Raw genomic sequence first — 13043 nt, forward strand, 5'->3', positions numbered from 1 at the left:
CAGGAGCAGTAACAACTATGAGACAGAGAACCCCTCTAAAAATGAGATTTGGGAACATCAGGTGGTAGAAGGGAATGTGGAGAAAGGCCCTGCAGATCTAGATGCCTCATTCAGAGAAGAAGGAAAATCCTAGGTGAAAGATATTCTTTTCAGTGTTACTTCTAGGGCTGAACTGCAGGTTCTGACCTTATCCCATAAATTGAAAAAGGTCACCTCTTCCCACCTCTCCCCCTTAATCAAAGAACCACCCAAACACCTTGACTAAAGCTGCAAAGCTCACATTTCGGTAGAGAGCAGACTTGGTTCACTACAGTACTCAATGTCTTCATTCAAATTTTCATCATAAGTCTCATCCTGAGACACTTCCTCTTGGCAAACAATTGCCAGCTGGCTGTCTCTGGAACTGGAGCTAATGAGCAAAAAAGACAAGTCAAGATATGGAGATGGTAAAGACAACCTGTTGTAAAGACAAGAATGACAGGCTCCATCTGTCTCAGTTTATAATAATGCTGAAGAGCCATCATAGAAAAATCAATGACTGAACAGAGCTACAGAGTTCACAAATACAAAGCAACAACCTTTGTCAGTGTCCTCTGTCAGAGGATGAGTTTCTTAAATCAATGCTGAACAATACTGTAAACGTATTATTGTCATCTGTGACTACATGAACTCTATTAGTGTGCACATCACACTGACCACATGTACAAAGATTATACCTCACCTGAATTCAAAGTAAAATCTGAGATGGGCTCTTGTTACAAAAGCCTTGGTTATGGATTTCAGAGAAGCCTCCTAGACACTCACAGTAACCCTCTCAGCTCTGTGATGTCTGGTGTCTGCCTCCCAAATCCCTTACTCTGCACCACCTCTGCCCTCTGCCTCCTGTTCACACTCTCATTCCCTGCTGCCTTTTTCACTTTTGGTCCCTTTTTTCCTCATCACTAACTGCAGAGTGCTTCTACTGAATTCAGTAGGATCTGCTCAGACCCTTAGGTGTAACAGCCCTTAATTCCCTGCTTGCCTCCTCTCTGTCCCTCTGTTTCACATTTGGGCACTCATATTTCACTTCATTCGGACTTTGTGTTTTCTGAGGAGTAAAGTAAAATCTGAAGGTAGCTTGAATTTTTGAGGTACCAATATGAAAGTATTGGAGAAAATCTCAGTTTCTTACTAGCAATTGCAGGAAAGAGCAGTGTGGCAGGTTTTTGTTTCATCTTTCAGGGACTTGAGAGGAAACATTATTTTGTCATCTGGTTTAAGCAAAAAGCATCGGGAAAAATGTGTGTATGCAAGGTATAAGGGAGCCTGTAGGCTCAGAGAGCTTGTAGGACTGTGCTGGAGCGACCTTCCTCCTTAAATGGGAGGCAAGTAAAACTGCTAAGGTGCAGAGGGGAAAAAAATCAGTACATGGCATCTCCTGCTCAACAGTCTGTGTTTAGCCAAAACCATACAGAATTTTTGTATGCACATGCCAGGGTGTACTTCACTATGCCATGGTGAGAGCGTGCATAGATGTGTGAGCCCAGCTAGAAACTCTAAAAAAACCCCCAAATCTAGTAAACAGCTAGAAACTGTCCATGAATCACTACCTGCCCTGTGTTAAGAGCATTTTCTGGAGCTGTCATGGTGATCACTACCTCTCTTTCAGTCCTACTGACACCAAAAGGAAGAGCCTGTATTCAGCATGAATGGGAATTTGGACTTTCAACAGGATGAGCAATGAGTCTTACACCCAGACAGCATTAGACATTATGGAGAACACATACCGTCCCAGTGTTTCGTAGTAATGTGTCCTAATTCAAGCAAGGTGCCCAAGGAAGCAAGGAGAGAAAAGAACACCACGTTAGCAGTGTCACATCAGCACAAGTCAGCAAAGGAGGAGGGCACGTGGTAACACGTGTTGTGCAACTCCTGTGGCCTCCCTTGGGAAGGCATGAAATAGAAAAACCCTGGGACTCTTTACTTGGGCAATTCTGCACCCACTGAATTTCCTCTGTCTTATTGTCCTATTCTGTCCTTTCCAGGGGCAGCATTTGTCCACCTTTTCCCACTGCCCACTCTCTGCACTGAAAAAAATAAATTCCAGCTCCTTCCTGATGTTACTGAAATCCCCCTCTGATAAAAATGATCCTCCTTTCGTATTAGACACCTGCGTGTAGAGAGCCTGAGAACTGACCAGAGAACAGGATTTTCTTTGTGTTGCACAGTATTGCATTTCTGAAAACCTTGCCTCCCTCCCCCAGAATGCTTTTGGTAACCTCTGTAGGGATGTGACCCACTGAATGGAAAACCACTGACTTCCACAAAGCTCCCTACTGGGCGATTAAGAAATGAATTGCAGTGTCCTTCAGCTACCAGTTGATAAAACTCCTCCCTGTGGTGAAGGAGGGATAAATAAGGCTCCTTTTGGTTCTTACAAAGGTTTCTTCATGATAAAGCCCAAACAAAACAAGTGAGTTGATCAGTAAGAGTGCTTCTGCTTTGCAGTGCTCAACTGATGCATATCTGTTGCACTGTGGGCTTTGGCACAAGTGGAGAACCAGAAGGCTCAATCCAGGCTGCAAGCTGGGCAATGTCTGGGGTGACTTCAGCTGGGCAGCAGTGCCCTGGTGTTTGCATGCACGTCCCTTGACTTACTCTGCTATGAAACTCACCTTTTGGATGGTAGTTTCCAAGGAGCCTCCTGCACACATATCGTGGGTGACAAGGGGGTCCCATGGCCTTCCACTGTGCTGACAGTGCTGGGGTAGGTGGGTGGGCTGGGGAAGCGGCACAGGGCAGTGTTGTTGGCATTGTTGATGTTGGCATTGGAGCCTGAAGATGAGTAGCTGCTGGGAGTGAAGGTGGAGTCCACCAGCTTCTCATGAGATGGAGACTCGGTATCTCCGTGGTTGTTGCCAGACTTGTTGATGTGCAGAGGTCGCTGGGTGGTAAATGTCTGGGGGAATGCGCTCCTGCCATCACTTTGGTAGTAGCTGACATGGTTTCCAAACAAGCCTCCAGCTCTCTGTCAGAAAAACAGAAATGATTTTCCCTTTGTGAGTGAGAAGATGTGCAAGGGCCCTGGCGTTTCCTGCTTAGCCTGTTCTTGGAAAAAAAAAAGTGAGAACCAAACTGTTCATGGCACTGGTGTTCTCTCTTCCAGAAGGCACTGTGTGGACTTCTCTGTCACAGAGACTAGGTACACACAGGCTGTGAAAACTTTAGCTTTCTATGATATTTCAGAGGACTGGCCAAGTGTATAGGTGAGGCAAAGGTGTCTCTACACCTCCCACCAGTCCTGGAACAGCAGGACTGGGTAGGAATGCAAGAACCAGGTAGCTCCTGTCTAGTTTTCCCAGTGCAGTTGCGAAGGAACATTCAGACATGAGAGGGAATTTGAGAAGAGCATCAGAAACTATTAATCACCTGGAGGAAGAAATGATGAAAAATTTAGTGAGCCAGTTATGTACTGTTTAGGTGGTGAGTAATGAAAAGGACTGCCAGCATCTTTCTGTAAGGAAAGGAGGAAAACATCAAGAGGGAGGAAAAATTACCAGAGGAGACAATTACAAGAAATAGGAATGAAATAAGAAAGAAAAGATTTAGGTAACTTGCTCAGAAAATTTCCTCCTTCTATAAGAGCTCTATTGGGTTCTGATGTACTTTTTGGAAGGATGCTACTTGTGCCACAGAAAAGAGTGGACTAAAACACTAAAGTGTGCCTGGCTGCTGCTCTGCAGACTGTGAGATGGTTTAACGGATCTGTTCTTTAATTTAGATTTTGTGAGGGAAACTTCCACTGAGGAGTTTCCTTTGAGACAAAGAGAGAAGAAATTGGGATAAAACTGTGCAAACATCCCAGGACCTGGCCTCCTAGGTTCACTATGCTGTTTTCTAGTAGGACCTACAAAACAAGAAGGAAGACCCAGATGAAATGCAGAATGTATAAAAGAGAATGTAGCTTTCTGAGCTCAACTACTGGCCTAGTCTCAACTCACAAACTTGTTCAGCACCTACCCGGAAGATATCATCTTCAGAGGCAGCAGAGACAGCTTCTTTCATGGCCTTATCTAACTCTTCCTCAGCTGTCAGGTCTCCAGAAATTGCTCGCCGGATCTCTGGGCCAATGTCGTGGAGTGTGCGCAGACCAGCCTGCAAAACAGCAAACTATAGAGCTTCATATCTCCGAGTGGATATGGGAGAAATAACTGCATTGCCATTTCTTCCTAAGCTCTGTGAAGCTCTTTACTTAGCATAGCATCCCCAGCTCCTAGAAAAACACCAACAAATTCTGTTCTTTCATCTCCAGCTTAGAGAGGGAGAAACTCTTAGCAATACAGGCCAGGAATGTTTGTTGCTAGTCCCCTGGCTTCATCACAACAGGACACAGACATAAATCCACAGGCTTGACTAAGCAGGTCTTTGTGCTTTCAACTCTAGGTTCTCAGATCCACAACCAGAAGCCCTTGAGCAGTCACAGTTCCAGCTGAACCATGTACTCTGGTGCCTCTGAAAAATCTCTTCTTTTTAATCAGCAGCTTAAATATGGATTTAATAGCTAAACTTCTGGCATCTGGACCTGGATAGTCCTCAAACCCCTCGCTGACTGGAATCTGTTCCAAGGAGTCCATCCAGGGCAGTAAGCTGTGGGTATACTGAGACCTCATTCTGTATTTGTGCCCACATCACAGCACTTTTTAACTTGCTGAAATTCCAGAGTCACCCTTCTTCCTCACTGTACCCTCAAGGGACATAAATGGTGCTGCTTGTACAGTCAATGGGGCTTTCTCATTCTTTCACATAGCTGGTAGTCCACCTAGTGAACATGTAGCAGAGAGGTGAACAGATCCCAGTTCTTTGAGCCTGATGCCCTGTCCATTGGATGGCCTTGGCATCCAGATATGCTTTTTGCTTTTTAACTGATTTTGCCACCTGGCAACATGGTCTCTCTGACCCTGTTACAATGACTACCCTCAGAAAGGGTAGAAGGTACGTGCAAATAAGCAAATGTCTGTAGGACACTTCATACCAGTTCTCTGAAAGGATCCCAAATTTCAAATATTCCCAACAGATTGATAAACTGTGGTTATAGCTCACTTGTGCCTTCCATTTCCAGAGCTAAGGGATGTGGGCCCATGGCACATACATAGTCACCCAAAAGGAGTGGCGTGATAATTCAAGGGGTCTACAAACCCCCTTCCAGTAGGGATAGCCCAATCCAGCCCCCAGAATGGTCAAGAGGGAAATGGGGTCACCTGCCTCTACTGTACCACCCCGGTCCGTTCTGTGCCCGCTTGTCACCTGTAAGGAGAGCGCGTTGCGCTGGGAGGGCTTTCCCACCAGCCCCTGCTCTTTACGTTTCTTGAACTTCCGGAAATACTCCTGAATCAGGAAAGTGGCGTAGAACTTCCCGACGGTCACCTCGTCATCTGCAAAGGGGTGTTAAAAAACAAATCAAATAAGCAACTGATTTCAACAGTGTATGTGCTACTCTGAGCCTTGGGATTCGCAGCAGGAACACTGGGCACCGCAGGGCGCGTCTGCTTTTCATGGCGCCAGGATACAGAGCTGAAGGAAGGGACTGCTCCACAACCAGAGCTTGCTGTAAAGTAGTCAGGAGGAGAGGTGCATGTGGCATTTGGATAGATTGTCTCCGCTGGCAGAGAACCCCTATAGCTGTGCACCTCTGGATGTATACGGTTTACGGGGAAGTACATCTGACCTTTGCAGTCTCTGGTATCGGTTAACCACAAAGGATCTCGTTATAGCAGCAGTCTGGGTCAAAGCATGCTGCTGTCTTGTGACAGCCTGGGGTAATACATGATCTGACTGATCATACATCCTCGACCTGACCTGGCCCTTCTCTGCACTGAAGTTCTGTCCACTTGTGCCTCACATGGGTGTGAGCGAACAGGAACCATCACCTCCACCCTAAAATGCAGCCATTGCTGTATTCTCACTCAATAAAAACTATCAGTCAGCCAAAATGTTTTTCTCCAGGTAACTCTCCTCCCTTCTCCAAACCCTCTGGAAATGCTGTGAAACATGGTCCACTGACTTCAGGGCAGGCCGAGCAAGGTTCAGCACTCGGCTGCATCTGCTGCATCTGCTGCCAAGTGCTGTTTTGTGCTATAGCCCATGGAACCACCTGGAATGTCAGTAAAGGCCTCACTATGCACTAACTAGATGCCCATGCACTAACTCCTATTTATGCACATTTTCTTCTTTCCCTGATTTCTCAGCAATAAGAATGGGATATTCATGATACTATAGGCAGAAAAGATTTCAGCCTGATGAAATACAGTTAACGGCTTGTAGAAGAAAGCCTGTCCCCCCATATTCCACCTGATGATCACAAGGTGCAGTAGGACATGACAGATGGGAGAAAAAAAACAGAGACATTCAGAGACTGGGACAAGATCCTGCACTCACCACCCGCAGGAGGCACCACCTGGTCCAGCAGCTTCATGCTGGTGCGCTTCCAGATTTTCTTAATTATTGCTCTCAGCTCTTCGTTGGCTTGCTCCAGGTTACCTGCAGGGTGAAAATCATCAGAGACAGGAACTAAGCAGACCCTGCAGAGGAGCAATTTCATGTCTGGCATGGCAACCTCAGGAGGAAAATATCAGAGCTTTTTCAGTAGTGGAAAGTTTTGGGCCAAGAGATGCTCTGACTGTTGCTAAAGCCCCCTCACAGCAAGAGCTCTTCTTCCTAAATGTGCATACTCATATCTGGGTAGGAAAGTGACAGTCACTGACTGATAGTGGGCAACAGCCAGAAACAACCAGATCCATGGTGCTACCTCATCCCAAAAAGCAACAATTGCATCTAACACTTTTTTAATTCAGATCCAGTGAAGGTCGAATATAATGAAAACAGAGGTCAGTTAATATGAAACTACAGCTTGGGGATCACAAATAACTGGTGGTAAAGATGCAGCTGGCAATCTGAAGACCTGTGACTGCTTGCAGCACTTCTCAAGAACTACTTACTGCAATCCCTGCCTCCCAGCAGATACCAAGCTCCTGCACATGGTACCAAGAGTCTGACTCGGAGGGTGTGCACAGTGCTCTGACAAGGCACCAGAGGCAAGTGCAAGGCTTTTGCTGTTTGACTCAGAGGACTGTCCCAGGATATACATGTTTATTCTCTGAAGAATAGCATAGGCTATAACAAGCCTTGTATGACACTCTCTGAACTTAGACTTTACATGTTCCTCCAAGGGGCTCTGAGTTAAATGAGACGTTAATTAAGCCACATTACTCCCGTGAGAGTGAGTGAAGCAGATTTGGTTTATATCCTTTCCTTCTAGATACCTGTTTCCTTCCAAATGAGTCACCTTCAATTTTATTTCTTGATTTATGTACATTAAAATGTACGTAATATAATTGAAGCTCTCTTCTCTCTCTAGGTGTATGAAACCAGTATCTTGTCCTCCTAAAGGTGTGGTTCCTGCAGTTTTTCTTATTGCTCCCCAGCATTAAGGCTCCTCAGTGTGCTGCATGGGGCTCTGCATGGCAGTAGCTCTCTTAATAGGATGCATCCTACTCAGACAAGAAAACTAAGTCCTTTCTGTGTGTCTGTTTCGTTAGACCTGAGATATCTTACAGGGTTTGCAGATGGCTTTTCTTCAGGAGAGCTTCTTTAGCTACAGTCAAATTCTGTTTAGCACAATATTCAAAGCCTTAATAGAGTTTTTTAATTTTATCACTGTTTTTTGTCTCAGCTGTGTATAATCCTGGCACAGTAAGCTAGGGTTCTGCTGGTCTCTGCTTTCCCATACCTGAGATGTAATGCAGCCACTACTGCGGCAGAGGTGTGAATCATAGACCTACATGCTCTTTTAAAGCATCTCATTAATACTTGAAACCAAGTTTTGACTCAGGACCAATATCTTTCATTACAGCAGGTGACAGAGTGCAACAAAGATGACAAGCTGAGCTCAAAATCTTGTCTGTTTTCCTCAACTATACCTGCTGTCTGTGCAAAGCTATTAACAGTCTCTTTACTTCTCATCTGTCTTATAAAACACCACTGTTCCTACAATGTAATGTTAACTCATGCTAATGGAAGTGCAGGAGGAGTTTTAGTGAGATGAGACCCCTGAGTCCAAGCTCTTTTGCCTCCCTTGGACTGGAAGATCAGTGATGGCAGCAGTCGAAAAGCAGCCCAGCTCTGCAGACAGTGTACAAAGGAGGAGGCTTCTTTGCCCTTCTTCCTTCCCCTGGCAGCTGTTTGAGCATTGATCTAAAACTTTAAACCTTTAGACCATTGTGAAGAATGAGATCAATAATATGATACCATAGGAAGCATCAGCTTCCTAGGTAACAGGAAACACTGTGCTTTCCTAGAAGAAACTATTCCTCCGAACCTCTTTACACTGCTTTTTGTCCCATGTGCTGCATATGAGTAATTTGGATAATTTTGCACAAGGTATCCTTATTGGTTTACTCCAGCTCAGCACACTTTGGTGTGAACACCACTCAGCTACCTCTGTACCCTTGCAGTCAGCAAGCTTCTTACCTTCTGTCTTGATCCTCAGTGCTGTTCTGACCAAAGCAAAGAGAGTGGCATTGAACATGACAGTCCCATCACTGTTCAGTGGCATATTCATGGAGACAAGGCGCTGTGGAATAAAGAGAAGAAAGAGAACAATCATACTGCCAACACATGAACTGAAGTATGCTCTTCCTTATGTCCTCATGACACCCTCCAGACCTGCCACCCCTCTTATGTGAGCATCCGTGGCCTGTGGATTTAGTTAGACAATGATAAAAATACTTGTCATATCCACCAACTGTGTGCAGTTTTGGTCACCACAATATAGGAAAGATATAAAACTATTATAGAGTGTTTAAATGAGAGCAATGAGGATGCTGAAGGGTCTAGAGGGAAAGCTGTATGAGGAGTAGCTGAAGGCACTTGGTCTGTTCAACCTGGAGGAGACTGAGAGGAGAGACCTCATTGCAGTCTACAGCTTCCTCACCAGGTGAAGTGGAGGGGCAGGCACTCACTCTTCTCTGTGGTGACCAGTGACAGGACCCCAGGGAATGGCCTGAAGTTGTGTCAAGGGAGGCTTAGGCTGGATATTAGAAAAAGGTTCTTCACTCAGTGGTGTTTAGGCACTGAACAGGCTCCCCAGGGAAGTGGTCACAGAACCAAGCCTGACAGAGTTCAAGAAGCATTTGGACAATGCTCTCAGGCATGTGGTGAGGTTCTTGGGGTTGTCCTGTGCAGGGACTTTGATGATCCTTGTGGCTCCCTTCCAACTCAGGATATTCAAACATTCTATGATTCCACTGATGGCCCCAACCATGGTGTGTTTGCCCTGGGGTGTCTCTTTCATTACTACTCTGTTTTCTTCAGTTTTGGCTATTGCTTTCTCATCTTTGTTTTCCCCCGTGGTCAGTGGGCACTTGCTGACAATTCACGCACAGTGATTTTTTTCAAAACTTTTGACTTTTTTCCTATCAGGAACGAAGTGCTTTCTTCATACCTCACGAGGCACTTGCAAACTCATCTGCATTAAAGCTGTACCTGGTGCAAATGCATATATACAGAGAGACAGAATCTTTCATTTAGGTGACAGGCTTGAAGAAAGGGGATTAGCTGAACCTAAAAGCTGGTCTGCTTTATCCAACTATTTCCCCTCTCCCTTTTAAAACAAGGCCGTGTCTGCCTGTACTAATTCTGTAAAGTCATATAGGACAGAGAGTGAGTGCTGAGTACTTTGCAACTACAGGGTGAATTTCAGTAAGACTAACAACATGTATATGAATCAGATGTCACAGAGTCACCAGATCTTCTGTCCCAGGAGGTAAGAGATACTGGAGTCTTGGCTTGAACTCTTATGCTTTCAGGGCCTGATTTTGTTTGAGCTCTGCCTTCTGCAACTTTCATGCAACAGGTCTGGTTCAGAACCAAGTTAAAAGACAGAGTGTCATCCCCCCTCACTACCACTGCAATCATAGCCTTTGGGTTTTGAACCAGATTGAGGCAGCAAGGAATAGTTAGATGGCAGACTGAAAGGGATCAGCAGTAGGTCACAGGAGTCACATATTTCTGTGTACAGGCTCCGGGGTTTGTATTTTTCTCTGAGACTTACATAAAAAGACAACTACAAGTTTCACATACAAACTCTGGGACTTGCAAGGAGATGAACAAAGAACTTAAGTGAAGGAAGCATAGAGGTTATAAACACATAATGGTTCACTAGAGAGAGTCCTTTTTCATACCCAGAGTCTCACAACCAAAGAAATGAGTGAGAGATTTTCACAGAAAATCTGTCCTTGCTCTTTGTGTATTTTAATGCCATGCTCACTTTGCTGTTTATTATTTGTCAGTTATTTAAGCAGGAATGAATGAGACAAAACACTAGGTTTATGGTGCACTGCTTAGTCCAAAGAAAACCTTAGAGATATTTTTTACTTTCCCTGTTATTTCTAAGTGTCCTAATCTGTCTCAGGATGCGTGTTTAATAGTACAAGCAGGTGTGTGGCTCTTGGTACTTGAGAGCTGTAGTTAGCATGGATGCGCTCTCCTCTCCAGAGAGGGCTGGCAGTGCACTGATGCCCTTGACTAGTAGTGGACAACCTGCCTGCCAGTGACCCTCCAGCCCTTGACTGGGTGGCTGCAGCCCAGAGGAGCTGGTGAGTGGTGCAGGACAGCCGTTCAGACATGTGCTGTTGCCAGCTCTGCCTGGCAGGCAGTGAGCTGGAAGGTGTCCGGTGGGTGTGGCAGGGTCAGCTGGAAAATGCCACCGCAGGCTCGTTAGTGTAGAGCAACCTGGTCTAGTGGAAGGTGTCCCTGCCCACAGCATGTGGGTTGGAATTAGATGATCTTTCAGGTGCCTTTCAACCCAAACCATTCTGTGACTGTGTGATTGAATCTATAATTTAGCCGCCGTGAACCACGGCCTTCCGCGAGCCGCAGGGTGCCTTACTTTGCAAGCCACCCGGTGAGGGCAGAGCTTCCCGAAGCCCAGGGGGGGCTGAATCCGCCGGAGCAGCGTCACCACATCCAGGTGTTTGATGCGTCCCCTAAAAAAGAAGGCACAGTGAGGGTTGCATCCTGACCACGGGGTGAGCTGCTGATCCACCTGCAGAGTGCAGATGCAGCTGGAAGTGTCACTGAGGTCTCTCCAGCTGCCAGGCTCTCCCTGTAGCCCAGGCAGAGCTTAATGCATTATTCCAGGCCTCTTGCATTTGTTGCATTCCTCAGGATTTGCCCAGCACTCATATAACTTGTACCAGTACAGAAAACTCATCTGTCAGTCATACACAAGTCAATACTTGCAAAAATTGACCTCAGTGTTTGAATGTTGCAGTTTCTTAGTGCATGAACTGACAATTTGGGGTTATCCTCCCCACCACTGACCTGCTCAAAATAAATATCTGTTTATTTACTTACTTAGGTCTAAAGGAGGCACAGTGGTGCAAAGAGCCTTTTTTCTTCCTTGTGCTTTACCCACTTTTGACCCACGTAAATAGCCCCAAGCATTCTGATACTTGTTTATGCTTTGGGCTGTCTCTAGGGCCAGCACAAAACAAAGTGCTGAACTTCCTTCACAGTAGCAGTTGGGTTTCTCTTAAGTTCTGTAAATGGCATCTCAAAAGAAGAATTCTCTCATGGAGGGAGGAAAGCTACCAGAGCCAGAGGTGGGGCATGGGACATGGATGGGGAAGAGGAAGAAAAAGAGCTCCCCATTTATAGACAGGGAAGAACAGGACATCATCTGAACCAAGTGGCTATCTCTTATATGGCTTCAGCCACTGCAGTCTTGCCTCCAAACAAGCACAAATAGTAGCATCTGTTTAGTTAACAAATGGTGTATTTATTAGAATTCTGGGCTTATTCCTCATCCATATTAAAAGTCCCCCCAGGAAGTCAACATAGATGGGAAGAAATGTTCAAATTCACGTATCACTTTCATAATGTGACACAACCTCACATATGGCAGAACCTGAGCCCAAATTAAACTTGACACTATGCTTCCTAAAGAGATCTGCTTTTAATTTACACCAAAATCTCTTTCCACAGTTTTTGCATTATGAAGGGGGTTTTGCAATTACAATTGTCAACTGTACTGTAATGCCACAGGGATCTAAATACACTTTAAGCCTGAGCATGTGTCAAACAGAGCATATAATACTGAATGTCAGTTAAGCCCTCATGTGAGTTGTTCTAGTGTAACTTTAAATCCCTGCAAGTCTGCTGATGTGAGTAACCTGCAGACAATGTAATGCAGCCATGTGTACATGCAGATTGTGATGGGCCTATACGACATATGACAAAATGGAGATCTGAGCACAGCAGCTCTACTGTGAGTAGAAAGTCAAGCAGAAGAGTCAATATCCCAAAACACATGCAACAATAAACCATCCCTCTAATCTCCTTTTCTCAGTCTCCTGCTGCCCCTCCCTAAGCAGTCTGTATCTCCCCTCCGACTGAAAGTGAAGCAATGTCCTGCCAAGTAACAGTGCAGCCTAAAGGCTGAGATTTTTGTGAGTATCCTTGCACTTCAGGCTTACAGATTAACCAGCAGTACCTCGTGGAGATGTCTATTTTAGGAGTTTTGCAAAAAAAGAAAAAAAAAAAAGTGTTCCTGCAGGAGGAACATGCCACTTACTGCAATGGGTTTAGAGAACAGAAAATAATGGGCCTGCTCTCCCGAGGAGCTCTGATATCCAGGCTGGGTTACTTACTTAGCTTCAGGGTCATACTCTGCCCAGATCCTTTTAAACTCATCCAGGTGGTGTGGTCCTAAAATGGACCAGTCCCGTGTCAGGTAATCAAAGTTATCCATTATAACAGCTACAAAAAGATTGATGATCTGCAAACAAAGACAGAGATGACATGATGGAAGAGGCAAGTAACAGTAGATTTTACTGAGTTCTCCATTTAAGGTCTTTATTTGGACTCATAAAACTAGGAAGCTATGAGGGGTAGGTTCTCTGTTCCCCCATGCCAGCCCCCTAGTTTAAATGGGAAGAGCCTAGAGGTGGAATATTCTCAGCTCGTTACACTTTTCCCTTCCCTACTAAATGGACGAGGCACAAGTT

General features: G+C 45.3%; 1 protein-coding gene across 10 annotated transcripts in view; it reads right to left on the reverse strand.

The window, feature by feature from the left end:
* The window catches only part of CACNA1C (calcium voltage-gated channel subunit alpha1 C), a 431119-nt gene that overhangs the window by 10389 nt on the left and 407687 nt on the right, over positions 1-13043 (reverse strand). For 5 of the 10 annotated variants that reach the window (XM_039383226.1, XM_027726697.2, XM_027726698.2 and 2 more), the window contains 9 exons: positions 12687-12814; positions 10925-11021; positions 8506-8608; positions 6415-6516; positions 5284-5411; positions 4000-4134; positions 2655-3007; positions 1767-1793; positions 281-409 (listed from right to left, as the gene is read on the reverse strand). In XM_039383226.1, the coding sequence (XP_039239160.1) occupies positions 281-409; positions 1767-1793; positions 2655-3007; positions 4000-4134; positions 5284-5411; positions 6415-6516; positions 8506-8608; positions 10925-11021; positions 12687-12814 (1202 nt within the window). Of the gene's footprint in view, positions 1-280; positions 410-1766; positions 1794-2654; positions 3008-3999; positions 4150-5283; positions 5412-6414; positions 6517-8505; positions 8609-10924; positions 11022-12686; positions 12815-13043 lie in introns of all 10 variants that reach the window. The other 5 variants (XM_039383225.1, XM_027726696.2, XM_039383223.1 and 2 more) reach the window with 1 other exon arrangement.

This window comes from Pipra filicauda, unplaced genomic scaffold, assembly GCF_003945595.2.
Source record: "Pipra filicauda isolate LSUMZ 115617 unplaced genomic scaffold, ASM394559v2 scaffold2_size9829703_pilon, whole genome shotgun sequence".
NCBI lineage: Eukaryota > Metazoa > Chordata > Aves > Passeriformes > Pipridae > Pipra > Pipra filicauda.